The sequence below is a fragment of the Lichenostomus cassidix genome, chromosome 13 (assembly GCF_008360975.1).
Source record: "Lichenostomus cassidix isolate B80296 chromosome 13, HeHo_3.0, whole genome shotgun sequence".
Classification (NCBI taxonomy): Eukaryota; Metazoa; Chordata; class Aves; order Passeriformes; family Meliphagidae; genus Lichenostomus; species Lichenostomus cassidix.
Genome location: NC_139494.1, coordinates 2,807,671 through 2,826,385, shown reverse-complemented (window position 1 = coordinate 2,826,385; position 18,715 = coordinate 2,807,671). Strand labels below are relative to the sequence as shown.

General features: G+C 43.9%; 1 protein-coding gene across 9 annotated transcripts in view; it reads left to right on the top strand.

Moving 5' to 3' along the window:
- LOC146431079 (protocadherin alpha-C1-like) overlaps nucleotides 1-18,715 on the top strand; it is a 157,125-nt gene that overhangs the window by 75,236 nt on the left and 63,174 nt on the right. Inside the window, exon 1 of one of the 9 annotated variants that reach the window (XM_085073322.1) lies at nucleotides 1,210-9,446. The exons of the other annotated variants lie outside the window; for them this stretch is intronic. Coding sequence (XP_084929448.1) covers nucleotides 7,032-9,446 — 2,415 coding nt within the window. The 5' untranslated portion in view covers nucleotides 1,210-7,031. Of the gene's footprint in view, nucleotides 1-1,209; nucleotides 9,447-18,715 lie in introns of those variants that run through there. 9 annotated transcript variants of the gene reach the window in all.

Sequence of the window (18,715 nt, the reverse complement as noted above, 5' to 3'; positions counted from 1 at the left end):
TAGGAGATATTTACCTGTTTTAAGAGCCTTTCAACCTTTGAATTGTTTAGTACTTTGATATCTCCCTCATGGTAAATGTAATAATATCTTTGCACCAGGTGCGTTTACCCTTGGTTTGATGAGTATTGTGTTCATGTGCGCCAAGACACATTCGCGTGTTTTTTAATTTAGAAGCTTTGTGACTGGTGGGACTCGCCACTCTTGAGAAGTTGAAATACATGAGGTGATAATTTTGGGGAGGCAAGAGAGGATTAAGTGTTCCTGGACGTTGTGAAAGTTGTTCTGTCTCTGGAAAATCAGCGAAAATATGTGCACGTCTGAGGGTGAAGTAAAATACAGGATGCTTTGTGAAAACATGGAGAACTGTTGGAGGGTCGAGGTGGTCACTGGCCACTCGCCACGACCTGATCTCAGTCTTCGTAGTGATGTGGTTTCTCTTTTATCCCATCCGTACAGAAGTGCTTTGGGAAGAGTCCAAATTTGGTGGGAGTGGTGAGAGGTGGTGAAAGTGGTTAAGAGAAACTTATAATGGAAAATTTCTGTGTGTGGTGTTCAGTAGTCTAGGGATGGTACGCTGAAAGCTTCTGACTCTCCCAGCAGTAGAGCAGAAAAAACCAACAGAACACAGTTTCGATACTACTTTCCTCAGTGATTTGCCGGCGTGGAGAGGGTTTGTTTAGTTACCGTGTTGTTTTCAACACCGCTATTTTGCAGCTGATCTTGTCCCTGCGCTGATGGCACTGAATTGACTCAGTTCTCATCTCGGCCAGGTTCAAAGCACCCTGAGATAAGACATTAGGATCATGTGTAGTGTTTCTTGTTCAGTGTCAGAAAATTAAACCAGCCTGCAAATGGAAAAGTGAAGATCTAGCTCATTTAATTTTCTCCATAGCTTAGAGGCAATGTCTGTAAGGCTGCCGGCGTAATAAGAACAAATAGTGCTCTTATATAATTTCGTGTTATGCATTCAATTCGTTTGGTTAACCCCCGTATTTTTAAGACACTGTGATATCTGTAACGCGGTGTTTTTATTTTGATAACGTTCACTTGATTGGGTTTTGAGCTAATAGAGCTCTTTAGACGAAGAACACGGACTGAAGAATTTAAATGACGGATCGTTGTTTCCAAAATTACGAGAATGGTTCTTATAGGTGTATGGAAAACATCAATGAAATTTGAAAACTTTATGTCCTTTTTAAAAAGTATCGTAAGAGTGGGTCATCTCTCATTGATCTATAGAAAAGCACTTGAATGTGTCCTACGATATTCTCTTTTCTTCTCTTAGATCACGTAGTACGGGCTTTACGTTTGAGTTCTTTGTGTGTTTGCTGGAGATTGTTTATTTAGTCTCCTTTGGTCGTGAACGGGAGTCGTGTGCTTAAGGGGCGTGGGTCATCACCACTTAACTGGGTGTGAACTTCCTTCACTTGGGAGTAGCAAGGTTTACCCGGCGCTGTAGAACTGTCACTTCTTTCCTTCATTCACATGGATGTGATAGAGCCACGAGTTTCTAAATGAAAGACTTGTATTTTAAGCTTATGAACAGATTTAACTATCTCTGCAGAAGATGAGAAAGAGGGTTTGCGCACAGGTGGGAAGCGACTGGTTTCTTTAGGTTATGATTAAGGATGATGTGGGGTTGTTTAGTGCCAGTCGTTTGGGGCAGGGGAAGATTTGGCTTTGCTTCGGTTCCCCGTGGATTCTATGACTAGTAAATAGTTGAAGACCTTATCGGGTTTTGTTATAGACGTACACTGTCAAGAAAATATTTCAGTATTTCTGTTAGAAACATAGAGCAATCATTACTTTAGAAACAGCTCGTGAATGCTTTTACTTCGTGGTGTAGTCTGGGCAGGAGTCGTTAACAGAAGGTTCTAGAATATCTGTCAGTGTCTTGAATAAACGATACCGATTTCGTGCAGGGCTGTCAGTCGCTGCAAGCCCACTCTCTTACCGCCGCACATTGTTCCGGAGAATGATGCTGATTAACGCGATATTATCAGGCACAGTGGCATCCCGGCAGCCGAGGCGGGGCTTGCAGCCGGGAGCGCTGCCGAGAGCTTCAGCGGCTGTTCCGGGAGCGGGAGGGGCGGAGGGGAAGCGGCTGCAGCGCCTGCTCCGCCGTGGTGGCCGGAGGCTGTTGTGCAGCTTCAAAACGGGATTTTACAGGCACGGCTGCCTCGAAGGAGTTGTCAGGGACTCCGAGTGCTCGGCTAGGAGCCAATCCCCGAGCGGGACTGAGTCTCCATACCTGCTGTGGCTGCTCTCCTTCTCGGTAGTTTCTGTCAGGTCCGGTGGTCTCTGACTGGGGGTCGACAGACTGATCTGTGTGCTCGTGTTAAAGGGACGAGTTCTTGCCTGCGATATACTCAATAGCCTGTAGTGGGTCCCTGTTTCTATGGCTTTATGCGGGTAATGAGGATTTTCGTGGGAATCTAGAAATCCTCTGCGTATGAGATTTTTATTCCGGGCTCCTGATGGCTGAAAGTCATCTCTGCTCCCGCGTCTCCACGGAGCAGCTGCGAGGTTTTTGAAGGGCATACTGACGCCACTGCTCACTCTGCCAGCAGGCACAGCCTGCCTTGGCAAAGAAGAGGGGCTCAGAGCTGCCGGGAAAAGAGCGGATCAGCCCAGCGAGGCTGCCGAAAAGTTCTGTCGGTCCCGTCCGCCGGGAGAAGCGCTGGACTGATAGTGAGCCTGGGGTGGGGGGCTCCCGCAGGGTACAGCGCGGGCTGCCCGCCGCGCCTCCGGAGCAGGAGGGACCCGGTGTTTCGGGTGTCCGGGGTAAGAGAGCCCTTCGTCTTGTGTCTGCTCCCATGTGAAAGGTGATAGCGGGGTCCCTGCACCTCCATCGGCGGCTCCGCGCTGGCGATTTGGGCTCGGTCCGAGGTCCGGTCGTCCTCGGTTCGCAGGCAGACCCTATTTTACTGTCGGGCTCCCGTCATTGTGCGAACTTTTCATGGGCTTCTTCCAGGCGGCGGTGAGGGCTGGAGCTGCCCGTCTGTCCGGGGACTGCTGCGGCCGCACAGAGCTCATCGGTGTCCTTGGGAGGGGAAACAGCGGAGCTGTTCCTCCGTCCGTTCCCCTTCACGGATTCCCCTGCTGTTTCCCGCTGAAGTGCAATGTCCTAATTTAGCACCAATAGGCGCACCTCTGTTCTGGTGAGCGTCCCCGGGATTTTCCCAAGCCCCGGTTCCGAGCAGGACGTGTCCTGCAAACCTCCGTCGAAGGCACCGCTTCTCACACATTGCCCGCGGAAACGGCGCCTTTAAATCATCGCTGACGTAATGATGATGTTCAAACACGAGTGTCCCTTCCTATGGTGCAGCTCTGTGCTCCACAGCTACGACATAAACCAGTTTTGCACTTCGCCTTTAGTTTTTGCCTTTGCTGGTTTAACAGTTTCTTCTGCCAGCCACCATTGCTCTGAGCGCAGCATGCATGGCTGAACTAGTGTCGTCTGATCGCAGGAAAAGGGGAGGATTGGCTGAAAATATGAGACAGGGAGTGTGTAAAGGATTCTCGGAGCTCTGAGGCAGTGTAAGTGTAACTGCCTGGCAGGCAGAGGAACGTGGAGGAAGAGCTCTCTGAACATGTGGAGTGAGACATGACAAGGGGTTGTGTAGAGGTGAACGAGACCTCATGAGGATCCCAAAGAGGAATTCCTCCATGAGTCGGGTCAAACTGGCTCTAAGGGTGGGTGCAGCAGACAGTAGGGAACAGTTTGGGTATTGCAAACTGAAGGCAAATGTAAGATGAGGGTGTTTAAACAGAGGTTAGATTGTCCGCTGTGATACCAGAGGAAGTGTCTATGTTAAAGGTGTTTAATACAACTTAATACTTTAAAACAGCATAATAGCGTAATTAGGTTAAGTGACTTCAAAAGGAGAGGAGACCTTTGAGACTGGAGATCCTGAAAAGAATGATTAGGTTGAAGGGTGACCCAAAAAGAGTGTGACTAGGGACACTGCATATAAAGGCACTCTTGAGACCACCTTGAGCTGGATGTGGAAGGAAAAGCACAAGCAGGCAGGGAGGAACGTTCCTGTGACTCAGCTAAGCAGAGCAGTGGCTTCACACAACCGGCAAGGCTGGATTTTGCTCCCGTGGCACAACTGTGTTATTCCCTTCATGGCAGCAGTTTCTGTGTTGTAACTGGCCCTCGATATTTAATATTGCCAAGCACTGGATCTTGGCTGTGACCCAGAGCTGTCTACCTGAGTGCTGTGCAGATCAGACACTCATGCATGCTGGATTGGGAAGGCACTGTGCTAAGATCTGGGTGTTGAGAGAACATCATGTGTGTTCTGGTGAGCAAAGCTGCCTGGCACATCACTGTCCACAGTGGAAAATGACAAGAGGACAAGCTATTCCAAAATACTAAAGCAGGGTGGTAAGGTTTAAAAATGTTGTTAAAACTAAAGCAAAGTGAAGGCAGGTTCACTTCGAGTCCTGTGAACAAGCACTGGGCAATGCTGCAAAATTAGAGAGATGTAGCAGAAAGATGAAGAACTTATTTCGTGGTTAATGAGCAGTAAATGGATGGAATAAAGACTAATATCATTGTAGGCTGCCAGATACTTCTCAAAAGGTGAGTGCATCTTAGAGGCAAATGTGCAATCACTTTGATTTTGACCATTCATTAATCAGTTTCTGCTAGCACTGCTGGTATTTCAGGCACCAGTAGGAATAACTACAGTTTGTCATTCCAGTAAGTATTATATTTAAGGAAAATCTGCCTTTGAGGGCGTTTGCTCAACAGGAGGAGGTTGAGCCCAAAATTCTTGGCTTTCTTCATTGTAACCTGAGTCTCAGATGGGTGGGTAGAGGCTGTGTGTTTGACCTGTGTGTGCACCTGAGGCATCAACGTGGCTTTCCAACTCTTCCCACACAGATGGATTTATCCTTGCTGCAGGTCAGTGTTAAGGAGATATATCAGTCTTCCTGTGACTTTTATAGGCGTTATTGCATTGGTTCAGGGAGTTTATAATGACTGCATCACTGCAGAGCAGTAAACCCAGCAGCTTCTCAGGTGCTGGGTTTACTTCTCAGGTATTGTAGATGACATTGTTGCAGAAGAGAAATCTAGGGCAGATTGGGAGTGGGGGGAGTCTGGATGACAATTCTGTGGTGATTGAATAGGGATTGGATATTTCTGCAGTTAACACTCAAGAAAAGAAAAAGGGGTAAGCAGCGTACCAAAAATACTTTAATTGTATACTGTGTGTAGTGGATTATTGAACAGATCTATGTCCTGTGAGGGTTAAGGTGGATGCACAGTAGCAGCTCTACAGCTTTCTCTCAGCCTTCTGCTGCCACTCCTGCTTCCTCCCGAGCTGTAAGGGATTCTGTAGCATCAATGCAGCAGAAGTAAAACGCAATATTCAGGTACTGCCAGAACCCCCTGGAGTTAAAAAATCACATCTGCAGACAGTTGTGCTGGAGCTGACTAAGTCTGGCTCCACTGTGCCACAAGAACCTCACTGTGAGTCTTTGCTGAGTTGTGAAGATGTAAAGAGATGTACTGATTTTGTTTTTTTAATTTAATATAAAACTCTTGGCTGTGCTCCAGATTTTCTCCCTTTTTGAGAGGCCCTGTGTATACTATGTATAATTGCAGTGTTCTGTTTCACTTGCCAGGAAATTCTCATCTGTGGAAAGAACCACAATGAGTATGAGAAGGGTTAAGATCTGTCTTTGTCACACTTTTATAGCCTCTAGCTTTTGATCGATCAGGTTCTCATCATAACAAGCTCTCACAGAAGGAAGCTGGAAACAGAGGAGATGGAGGTGCTGCCAGGGCCCATCTGTAAAAACTGCTGCTAAAGATCATTCCAGGAAGGTTTTCCAGGAGGATATTTTGAAATGCTTTTCTGTCCTCTCCTACCTGCTTTGTGGTGTAGATGGTAACCGTTCCCTCTGTGTGGAAAGTTGGGGGAGCAGAGAGCTTTGATGTTATTTTTCTTTTGCTCATGATCTGCAGTGTCTGTGTGGTATCAGCTCGTCTCTCCCGACAATTCCTGGGCATGTCCCAAATGCAAAACCTCTTTGGTGCTTTTTGTTTACGAGTAATTAAATTGCTGCAGCTTCTAATTTTCTCCTGCTACACGAGCCCTCCCTATCCTGCTTTGGCGGGCTGGATGGGAGCTCATCTGTGGCAGGGGTGATCTGCCTGTCAGAGCAGAGACCGTTCTCTCCAATAATCCGTGTTAGTTTACCTTGGTCAGATGGTGAAGCAGGAAAGAGACTTTATCTTCTTCTTTTTTTGCATTCTCTTTTTCTCCGAGCCAATTTTTTTTCTTAAAGTTTTACAGCGGTAGAGTCGACTGCCTCCTTTAATTGTGCTCTTAAAACCCCTCTGGGAAATGTTGTGCTCAGCCGGAGCGTGCCTGGGCTGTGCTGACCCATGTTTAGCCGATGCCTGTCACTTCGCATCCACCTTTCCCTTCCACCGCGGCTCTCTGACAGCGTGCGGCAGCGCATCCTCTCGCTGCCTCTCCCGCAAGGAGCGGAGGGAGGAGGGGGGGTCTGCTCTGCATGTCTTTTCACGGAAACACATCCATGACGCGGACTCGGCTGCGCGGAGCCCCCCCAGCCTCTGTCGGGGCGCTAAAAGAGGGGAGAAGGAGGAGGAAGGGGAGGAGAAGCAGCCGCCGGCCGGCGGGACAGCGGCGGCGGGGGGAGCGCAGCCCCCTCCCTCGGCGGCGCAGGTGTCGCCGCGACCTCTGGGTGGCGCCGCCGCCGCTGCCCGTCTAAGAACCGCGCGGGGCCGCCGAGCCGGTCACAGCGAGCGGCGGCGGCGGGCGCAGCGCTGCGGAGCTGCCGCCTCGCCCCGCACGGCAGCCGGCGGCACGGCGCGGGGGGAGCGGAGCCGCCGCGGAGCTTCCCGCGCCTGCACCGAACTTCTCGCCTTGCCGCCGCTGCGCCCCGGTGCCCGTTCGCTTCGCGCCGGGAACTTGGGGTGTTTGCTGAAATTCTGGATTATGTTCCTGCTGAGCCGGTCTGCGGGGAGCTGAGCCAGGGGAGGAAGCATGCGGGGCTATTTAATGGTCTTCTGCCTTATTTGCTGCACCGCGGACGGGCAAATAGTGTATTCCATCGCCGAGGAAACAGAGCGTGGAGCGTCTGTTGGGAACATAGCAAAGGATTTAGGAATAGATGCAGCTACACTTTCAGCTCGGAAATTTCGCATGATCAGCGGTTCAAGTAAGCAATATTTTAATATAAATGCCAGCACGGGGGCTTTATCTGTTAATGAGCCCATAGACAGAGAACAGCTTTGTGAATTAAAGTCTGTCTGTCTTCTGAATTATGAACTCGTGTTAGAAAACCCTCTAGAGCTTTATAGGTTGGAATTCAAAGTCTTGGACATAAACGACAACTCCCCCAGCTTTCCCTTAAGTGAATATCATATAAATATGCCTGAGTTCCTGTCACCTGGGGCACGATTTACACTCCCCAACGCCCAAGATCTTGATGAAGGTGCTAACAGTGTCCAGAATTATACTCTGAGTCCTGATGAACACTTCTATTTGGAAATGCAGATACGCGGGGACGGGAGTAAATATCCTGAATTGGTGCTGAAGAAAGCCTTAGACAGGGAGCAGCAAGCCACTCACAGACTTGTGCTGACAGCCAAAGATGGTGGGAATCCCCCAAAGTCTGGTGATGTCCCAGTCATTGTGACTGTGCTGGATACCAATGACAATGCACCAGAATTTGAGCACTCGGTCTACAGGGCGAGTATCTTGGAGAACTCCCCCAGTGGCACTTTGGTAGTCCAAGTGCACGCCACGGACTTGGATGAAGGTCCAAATGGAGAGGTCAGGTATTCCTTTAGCAATACTACTTCTGCTGACTTACAGCGAATGTTCTCAGTTCACCCACACACTGGGGAGGTGACAGTCAATGGCGTTTTAGCTGTTCAGAGACCCCTTCTCGAGATGCTTATTGAGGCAAGGGATAATGGGGCATTTGGCATGTCCAGCACAGCTAAGCTGCTGGTTGAAATCACTGATGTGAACAACCATGGCCCAGAGATTACAATTACATCCCTTTCCAGTCCCATTCCTGAGGATGCTGTTCCTGGCACAGTGATAGCTCTGCTGAGTATTTTGGATAAGGACCCTGGGGAGAATGGGAAAGTAAACTGCCAGATCTCTGAAAACCTTCCCTTCCAGTTAAAGCCTTCCCTTCAAAACTACTACAGCATTGTCACCAGTGAGCTTCTGGACCGAGAACTGATCAGCGAGTACAACATCACCATTACTGCCACAGACTTGGGTTCTCCTCCTATCACCACTCAGAAGACTGTTTGGGTGCAGATTTCTGACGTGAATGATAACCCCCCTGTCTTTAGTGCTGACACATTCGATGTGTTTGTGGAGGAGAACAATCCACTTGGTGCTTTTCTCTACCAGGTCTCCGCATCTGACCCTGATATAGGGGAGAATGGACGGGTCTCTTACATGCTCAGGAATTCCACAGTTGCAGGCAGTGCACTGACCAGCTTTTTGTCTATGAACTTGGCCAATGGGAGCATCTATGCAAAACGTGCCTTTGATTTTGAGCAGCTTAGGAGCTTCTATTTCCAAGTGGAAGCCAAGGACAACGGGTCACCAGCCTTGAGTGCTGCCATAACAGTGAATGTTTACATCTCAGACCAGAATGACAATGCCCCAGCCATCCTGTACCCCACCAGCCAGAACGGCTCAGTAGCTGTGGAAGTTGTGCCCCGCCTGGCTGATGAGGACTACCTGGTGACCAAAGTGGTGGCAGATGATGAGGACAATGCAGAGAACGCCTGGCTTTCCTATCACCTTGCCCATTCCTCTGACTCTACCCTGTTCCAGCTGTCACCGCACACCGGTGAGCTGCGCACCACGCGCTCCATGCGCTCCACCGACTTCCTCAAGCACAAGGTGGTTGTGGTGGTGCGAGACCACGGGGATCCACCGCTCTCCTCCACCGTGACCGTGGGCATCCTGCTGGCTGACACCCTGCCCCAGGCCCTGCCAGACTTTGATGACAGTGGGGAGCCACCACCACTACTCAACGCTACAAACATCTACTTGATTGTTTCCCTTGCCTGCGTCTCGTTCATCTTTGCGGCATTCATCTTCTTCCTTGCCATTATCCGGCTGTGCCGGTGCCGGACTTGCTGCTGCAATGGCTGCTGCTGCCCAGCTGATGACTACAAAAACTACTGCTACAGTGTGCACATGCTTCCCAGCTCCCACCTCCCACCGGACATGCTGGAGGTCACTGGTGTGGGTAAACTGACTCACACCTACTTGTACAGGGCATCTGTAGGTCTTGGGCCTAGTAACAGCAGCATCCCAAATGGTGATGCTGGGAATGTTCCTAGTGGTCCAAGGTTACAAGTGCCAGGACCCTGCATCCAAGTGCAGCAGGTCCAGAGTGACCGCTTGAGTGCTGTCCTCATGGTGAGTACTTCTTCCTTTCACGTTTCTTCTCCAAGGCACATGGCCTTGTTTGGCACTAGGCTGCTCAGTGCAGAACATGCTGAGGGCATTTGCAGGCAAACAGGTGTCAGTTCATGACACCTAGAGGAAATTTCAGTTTCTTTTGTGTATTTTCTAAAGCCAAGAATAATTTTGGCTGAAATATTGTCATGGGATGGTAAAAGAGATGTTTTGGTTTTTTCTGATGCAAACATTAAGGATCTTCAGACATAACTGAAGGTAAAGAAGGTGTAAGTGAAAACTAAATGCCTTGCAAGCCAAGCTATTGTATTCAGAGAGCTAAGTAGGGACATGATAAGAGTCAATGCAAGTTTCTAATCTATGGGTGGTTCTAAGCTACACTGTGTAGAGTCTGTGATTTTATTTTTTTAAACTTTTTTTTAATTCCCACCCTGACATTCCTGAGGGGGGAGTAGTTTGTTGAACCAAGATGCTGGTTTGCAATGCCCAAGGTAAGTCTGTGGTGGAATAGCAGTAATTCAATATCCAGCACCTCTTTAGGAAATGTGGTTTGTAGTGCTCATCCCACTTTCCAAGCAATCCATAGGGTTTGTGAATCTAAAACAATTCTCTTCTGAGCCTCTGCCCAATCCAGTTTCTTCTCAGTAGTGTGATGAGTGATTTTGCAGGAGAAAATATCTTCCTGTGATCACATTGTAGGGCTACAAGGTGGGCTATGTCTGCAGGACTAATCTTCTGGGTGTTGCTGAGTTACTTGCCCAAGATTCAGTTTTCTTATATGTATTTTTAATAGGTCCTGTGAGTCCTCTTTATATTTTTATGAAGTTTTCAGATGTTTTGCCTGCAGACTGTCAAATTCCTTAGTGTGCATAACAGTAACAACCACTGTTGGTTCTGTCCAGGCCAGTACTCTGTCTGGTAAGAGCTACTCCAGATGTTTCTAAGGAAAATGTAACATCCCAGGTTAGACAGACATGATATAATCTACTTCCTGCTGTTGTTTTTTATTCTAGTTTACAATTATTAGAGGCTGTCCTAAATCTGCAGCTATTTATTTTCACCTTTGAAATCTTTATTGTACCTTTAAATATGTTTAAGTGCCCAGTCCCTTTTTGAACCTTGGTGTAAGGGTGGCTTCAATGACTTCTTTGGATAATAAAATATACATTCAACTGTATAACATTTTGGTTTATAACTCTTGAATTTCCAAGTGGTGAATTTTTGTAAGCTTTCCCTTCTAGGAAAGTTTCCAATTTGCTCTGCACTATGCAATTAGTTCATCACACCTTCTCTGATTTATGTGTTGGCCAGATTCCATTTACACATTCACTAGCATTAGGCTTTCCTAGTACTTAATCAAAGTCATAATCAGTTTAAAATTCTGTTCTCTGTAGCAGCAGAGGGTTGCACATGTTGTGGGTTTCTGGGTTTCTCACTATTCAAAGAGAGGTGTATGGAATACCTAGGTCTTGCAAAAGCAGGAGAATTGGTGTCCTTCCATAAGAAACTGTAGAGACCAGGAAAATGGCAGTTGGCAGTATGTAAAGAAGAATCTGAACCTAATACATTGGGTATTTTGGGAATATGATTGATTATTCTGAGGACCTCAAAACTAAAATGCTAAATTAGAACCTTTGTAAAGGGAAGTTAAAAAACATTTTGGCAATGTCTTTATTCAGAAGGTGTCTGCAAGAACTCTGACAGTGTCTGTGGAGTGTAACTTTGGCTGGAGAGTAGTTCATAATTGCAAAACTTTTATAATAATGATGAAATATATATAACAACAAAAAAAAAAACCCAAACAAAAGACCTCAAAAAACTGTCACATCTCATTTCTTTGTTCCAATTGAGCAAGATCTGGAAACTCAGGTTCCCAACAGGTTAAAGAACCAAATAAAAAAGCAAAAGTATCCCTGATTTCCATAACCAGAGCAACTAAAGTGCGTCTCACTACGTCTTGCTATATTTCAATCATTCCGGTGAGTTTTTAAACTTGTAATATGAGACACCTTTTTAGGAGCTTTTGTTAGTGGGCAAAGTAAATCCCAGATATCATCTTTGGCAATTTTATTTCCTTGGCTTCTAGTACTCAGAGTTGGGCAACTGTAGATATGGCCTATGTGGAAAGTCTAGAAGCTTTATATAATTGAGCTGAGTAGGGAAGCAGAGGCAGAGACTGTAAAAATCTATCTACACTTGAAACCAAAATCATGCTGGTTATTATTAATTTGGTGCTGATCATTCCAGTGGCGTTTGAGCTGGAGAATTAACTACATATATATATATGTGTGTGTATACCAATAGAAATTTTGGTTAAAAAAATTAAAATTTAATTTTGGATGTCAACTAAATGTAATCTGTAAGGGCTTTCAGGCTGATTCATTTGGAGTTAAAACTATAAACCTACGTGACCCTTTGAGCTTTTGAGGAGGGATGATTGTATTGCTTCCTAAGAATACAAAAGTAACAAAAATAAAGTAACAAATATTTAAAAATCACTGGGAGCAAGTTCATAGTTATCATTCAAAGCACTGAAAATATTGAAAAATTATAATTTTAGCAAATTTTAAATACACCTGGTTTTTATTTTCTGTTTTGGTTGGATTTTTTTTTAATCAAAAAGGTGATTACAATTTTCAGTACATGTAGGATAGAAAAAGGTCTGCATATATGAAAAATTAATTGAATTTCCAGAAATTAGATGTGCTTTCAAAATTTAAGTTAAGTTCTTTATTCTTGTTCACTTTTGCTACTGAATTAAACAATAATCTTGGATGTTCTTACATATGCAGACGCATGAGACCCATTTGTGCTTTTATACCTTATATTTGGGTTAGAGCTATAAATAGCCCTATGTACGGCCATAACAGCAGTAGAGTAAACTGTAATTGTATATTTTTCAGTGTTTTGTTGTGTCTGACTGCAGCATGGCATAAATGGCAGCTAAGTGAAAAGCATGGTACACTGCTATGCTGCATGAGAGACAAAGGCATGAGTGGTTACTAAAGTAAGCAGTGGTTCACTGACTGATTTGTGGGGTTGTGATGGAGCCATGGATTGCTTCAGTTCTTTTGTTTGCTTGTGTTGGCCATTGTGCTGCACAAAAGGCCTGTAAGATATTTCTGCATTCAGAGAGTAGTGACCTCTCTGTGACTTGACATTCAATATTTACGTTACACCCAAAAATAGATACAAACCTTGCAAAGCAGAATATTTCTCACCAAACTGTAATGGGAGTGGAATAATTTTGCACAACATAGCATGCATTTTCTGTTGACAAAGATGGATCCATTTACATTGAGACAGGCTGGAAATTGAGGCTGAACTGCTACAGGCTAAGCATCAGTGGATTCCACAAGTGAAGCCCAGATGTGTGTGCAAGCCTTCCCTGTGTCTCATTCTGGTGGGAACATGTCCCCAAAACACAGTCAAATTTAAGAGTGAAACACCTTCCCAATTCTTTCTATCAGTGCTAATGACCTATCTAGAACCAGCAGTCTTATGTCCCTGTTATAAGAATTCAGGTTTTAGGAAAATTTCTTGGCTACAAAAGTTACTCTTGGGGTCAGGCCAAGAAAATCCTAGAGGGAGTGATGATCAAAGAAAAAAGAAAATTCAGCAAGGGAAAATACCTCCTTCTGAGCACTCAAGTTACCTTTCACAAAGAAGGATGTGTTCTGGAAATAAGAACACTTGGTCCTGTAAAGGCTACAAATGCCTGGGATGAGACTTTGCTTGTCTGATGCCTGCCTTGGAGTATTATTTTTAGACGTAGGAGAAAGGAGAGTGACAGGAGGAGCCTCTTTGGTTGAGACAAAGGGCTTGAGGGGATGTGGATAGTAATATGATTGTATTTGGAGATGGATAAGGTGAAGGGAAGTATGTGGTTGAATGGTGACGTGGGCTGAGGAAGGGTAATCCTTGTATGAAAGCATAAAACAGGAAAATGTAATTTAGATCACGGCTAGTCCTTACCTGTACCAGTCACCATTTGATCTTAAATATTGAAATTAAAAAATTTAAATTTTAATTGTAAAAATAACAGTTTTGATTACAAAATTCACCAGGCCGTGCCTGTTATTCCTGTTGGAAAGTTATTCCTCTAAGGCTTTGAAATGTTGTTCTGACATCCTGCCAAGTGTTCTTCGCTATGAATTTGTAGACTTTGGATTTTGTGCCAGCAATTCCCTCTTAGTATGACTAGTTCTTTCCCTCCTTGCATCTTGCTTTATCCACAGTTTAGAAAGCAACCACATCCTCTCTTAGCCTTTGTTTGGCCAAGCTAAACCAGTTGATCTCTTTCAGTCTTTTTTCCTGTGGTCACCTCTGCACTTACCTGATTATGATGACATTCCTTCTCAGCATCAGTTTTTCATTTTTGGTATATATTTCTTGCATTTCTTGCAATTATGTGACCAGAATTATATATATTTCGGAGAAAAGGCTTCCTATGTAGATAGGAATACTTCCTTGTCCAGGTCAGAAGGAATACATCACCTGGTTCTTCTTAAGAGGCCAATTGCCTTCTCCATAGTTTTAATAAATTGATTAATCAGTCACATAAGTGTTATTGCAGAACTTCTTTAAAGGCAGAGGTGGATGGGTAAAGGTTAGTTCCCAAGTTGGTTTTTCTGCCTAAATTCATCCATCTAAATGCTTGAGGCTTAGATATCAAAGTCTTAGTCACCTGTGCAGAGCAAATCATCCTGCTCATCTTAGTTATATGAGTTTAGACAAAGTCTACAAAGAACACTGAGAGTAGATGAATGACTGCTAAATAACTGAAATGAGTTGATATAAGCAGTACCTTGTGGGAAACTGCACTCTGGGTTATCAGATGCCATTAATTTCTATGACAGATGTCAAGATTTTGAAGTGAATGATTCCATATTATTGTCTTCTGCTACTGTTGTTAGAATGGCCCAACTTTCTGTGTCTTGAGCTTTTCAATGCAGTGTTGTATTCAATGTTTTACTAAAATCAGAATGGATGAGATGAATTTCAGTTCATGTTTCTGTTGAAGAGAATTGAAAACCAGTCTAGCAAATAGTTGTCTCTGATAAATCGATGAGTATTTTCCTTCCTTTTCAGTGTATGTTCATTTCTCTTTCTTCCTCCCTCCAAATTTGTATCCAAATAGACAGGGCAATGGGCTTGTGGTCACATAGGCTGGATTTTGCAATTCTAAATTACTGTCTGCAGTTATTTTTCTTCTGTGTGATTATTCTACTCCAGACTTGACAGGTTTATATGATGAAACAACGAGGCCAAAACCAAATTCTCTTCAGTTCTGTGCTTTTATTTAGAATTTCTTTTAGAAATCTGTGATGGAAGTCAGGTAGTGGGGAATTGAAGATGTTCAACTTGCAGCATTTTGGTTCTGTTTTGGTGACAGCAACTTCTGTTCCCTTGGGTAATTTGTCGCATATTCAATGTCACACTCAAGATACTGAAAACAGAGGAAAATACAGATTAATTGCCATAAGAAGGGATGGTGGCTCTAGGGGATTATTGGTCCATGTGTGCCACAGTTTTGTACCACTGGCTTGTGCATCCTCTGCCTCCCACTGGAGAGAAGCTGCTGGACTTTGGTGTGGCCCAATATAAATGTGCTAATGCCATGTTTTTCTGGGATTACAGCCAGCTTGTTTCAAAATAATGAAAGGAATTGGGACTTGCTGAAGACTATTTAAAATCACAATTAATCAAAAGAATGGCAACAAAATCCAGCACTGAACTTAAAACAGGGGGCAAGCAGGCACATGGGAATTAAGGTTTTTAGTTGAGAATTTGTAAGGCAAAGAAACAGGCAGGGCAATAGCTCAAAGATCTAGTGCTATCAGAGGCATTTAGAGAATAAAAGCAAATTTGACCAATAAGACAAGCAGAAGTTAAACATCAGAGAAAGAAGGTGCATTAAAAAAAAAAAAGAGGTTTGTAGCCCCTAGCCTTTGAGCAGTCTCTCTAAGGAAAATGAACAAATTTTTGTTCTTTGGGTTCTTTCTTCTCCAAAGGAATGATTTGATCTGTAAGTTCTTCCATCTCCCCCATGGCTGGTCCCAGTCTGATGGGTCTTGACACTGTGCTTAGTGGCTTTTTATTTCTTATTCTGCAAAAGTCAAACATCTTTGCACGACTGGCCTGCAAAATCAAAGTTTATTATGTACCCTCGCAAAACCTGAGGGTATTGGTTCCAAAAGGTTCTGTGGTGTTATTTCTCAACCTTTTCCAATTCCTTTGTTGGGGTCAGAAGCAAGGGAGCAGGGAAGTCTTACAGCTGAGTGGGATCTTCATCTTTTGAACTGCACAGCTGTTTGTTCTGTGTCTTGGGAATGTATTTGAGACAGCTTTCAGGTTCTGCTTTGTAGCCAATAGTTATATGGAGATTGGTACAATATCCTTATGGCTAAAGCAGTTTTCATTACATGGTATTAAATTCACAGGATTGTGACCATACCTGAAGTACTAAGACATGGAGACCATTTCAATATAAGCCTGAATTCAGTCATCCAACTTTGATTTCAATAAAAGGCAGATGTGGAGCTACTGGAGACAGGCCAGTGATGGGCCCCTGAGATAACTAAGGGACTGAAGCATCTCTCATCTGAGGGAAGACAAAGAATTGGGACGAAGAGAAGAGAAGAGAAGAGAAGAGAAGAGAAGAGAAGAGAAGAGAAGAAGACTGTGGGGTTGGGGATGATCTCATTAATGTATGAAAATAGAGCCAGGCCCTTTTCAGTGAGAAGAAAAGAGGAGGAGGTTCTGTCTAAGCTTAAGTAATTTGTTTCGTTAGTTGGGTTTTTCCCCTCAGGATGTGAGGATGCTGAGCATTGGCAGCTGAGGTTGCCCAGTGAGATTGTGAAGTCTCCATCCTTGCAGATATTCAAAAGCCCCCTGGACATAGTTCCATGGCTACTTCATGGTCCCATGAAGATATCCTGCTTCACTTGACCCTGTTTATGTAGAGGGGTTGCACAAGACAATCTCCAGAGATCCCTTCCAACTTCAACCAGTCTGTGGCTCTGTGCTATCCTTAATGGAGAAGTTGACTCAGTTTTCTTCTCTGTAGTGTACTAATCTTGTGGAATTGACACTAATCTGTGTCATTTCTGTTATCCATATATATTCCTCCAAGTGAATCCTTCACTTGTTTGGATTTGTTTTATTGTTGTGTTTGTATTTGGTTTTGGTTTTACTGAACAATCTTGAATACTCTAAAGATAATCAAACTCTAAAGCTGTTTGTTTTCACGATCATATTAGTTGAAAGGAGATTTGGTGGAAAAAGGAAGTGATTTCTTCCCTCCAGTCAGAGGAGATATAACTGCCACTTTATCTCACCTTTTTGGGGCTGGTGAAGCAAAATCACCCAGCAAATGACTTGTGTAGTCAAAGTTGCCAGCTGGAATAGCTTCAAAGGATCTGGGGTTGTTGGTTTAGGACCTCTATTTGCACTTTCATCTTTGTTTTAATCTTCTTATATATTTGTCTAGGGATTAGAATTAGCAAGTTCCTGTCTTCTCTTTTACAAAATTGTGCTTCTCTACAAGGCATTCTACCCCTTTAATGCCTCTCACCTTATTTAAAAAACTACAGGAAAAATTAACCCGAGCTAATACAGAACATGGAAAGATGCCAGCTTGATCATGGTCAGAACAGAGCTGCAGAATACAAATGTGCACTGAAAATATTATCACTGTGGAGCTCTTAGTCTGGTGGGGCCCTTTAGCATTGTCATGTCATGTTTTATGAAAAGAGCTTTTCTTCACTCAACCTGCTCAAAGAGGACCCAGATGTCTTTGAATAAAATACAAAACCATCAAGCTGTCACCATTCTATGAATTAATAGTTCATCACCAACTGTTTATCTTCTGTATTGTTTGTATTCTCGTCTAGGATAGGAGGCAAATGTGGGTAATGTAGGTAATTGAGGTTCCTGGAAAACTTGTAAAACTGACAATATTGAATTAAACTTGATTGGGTGGGAAAAAAATGAAGCATAATGGCTGCCCAAAACATTTTAAAAGCCAAAGATGACTTTAAACATCCCTACTCCCTTTTAACTGTTTCCATAGAACAGAGATCATGTTAGAAGTAGCAGAAGGATGGAGTTACAATAGCTACAATTTTCTTGTAGGCTTTTCCCCCTGAAAACACTGAAACATTTTTTTCTCATTTTTAAAAAAAAATATATTGGCTCTGAATTAATCATAGTCTTGGCATAAGTGTTTTATATATGCAGTCTGGAAAATATCCATAATTTGTGGCCATTTCAAACACATTAACAATCTCAAACAAATGTATATTGCATTATCTCATAAGTTATTACATCTATGTACCCAAGGTCCCCAGCCACCTCAAAGGTATCAGAATTATTCTATTTATCAACCATAATGCTGTACATTTAGACTGTTCCAAGTCTATGTTTGGCTGCTGCTAATGCTCAAGCCTGGTTTGCTTCCAATAGAGCTGGTAGAATTTTATAAATAAAAAGTGTTCTGCCTGAAAAACACTTTTTGCTTACTATTAAAAGTAGTGTTGAGTCACTTAATATCATGCATTTTTAATGTAGTAATAATTCTTCCAAAAGGATTCTTTTTCAAAATACTTTAACAGAGAAAAATGGACCTGCAGCAATTACTGTCAACAGTAGCCTCTTGTACCCAAATTTAATTTGCTTCCTGGACCAAACCTATGTTGTTTATAGGGGGATATTTTGCTTAAACCCAAGGCTAGGTTAATGTACCATCTGAAGAGAACTCCCACCTCAGTAGCAGATGAAAGCAAGTTCAACAGTACAAGCAACTTTAAAATTGCTCTATTTTGTTTGATGGAAGCAATTGCAATTGGTGGTGTTGGAGCCATGGACTTCTGTATTTTCAGCTCTGTCCACTATTGAATGCACAAAACCTTTTCAGTGTTTTCAGCTGTATTCATACCATTACTTACTACAAAAATGGTCTGATGTATAGAAACACTGTCATCATAGAAACCCTGGGGTGTCTCAGGGTGGTGATAGGTGTGAACCTGTTAGGTTCAGCTGGACAGTTTGGTCATTTCCCAGACTGAGGGTAGTGGAAAACAATCTTTTTCCTATAAGAAAAGTATTGCAGAATTGTATTGTAGAATGGCCTGGATTGGAAAGGGCCTTAAAGATCATCCAGTTTGAACCCTTCTGCCATGGGCATGGACACATTCCACTATCCCAGGTTGCTCCAAGCCTCATCCAACCTGGCCTTGAATACTTCCAGGGATCCAGGGGCAGCCACA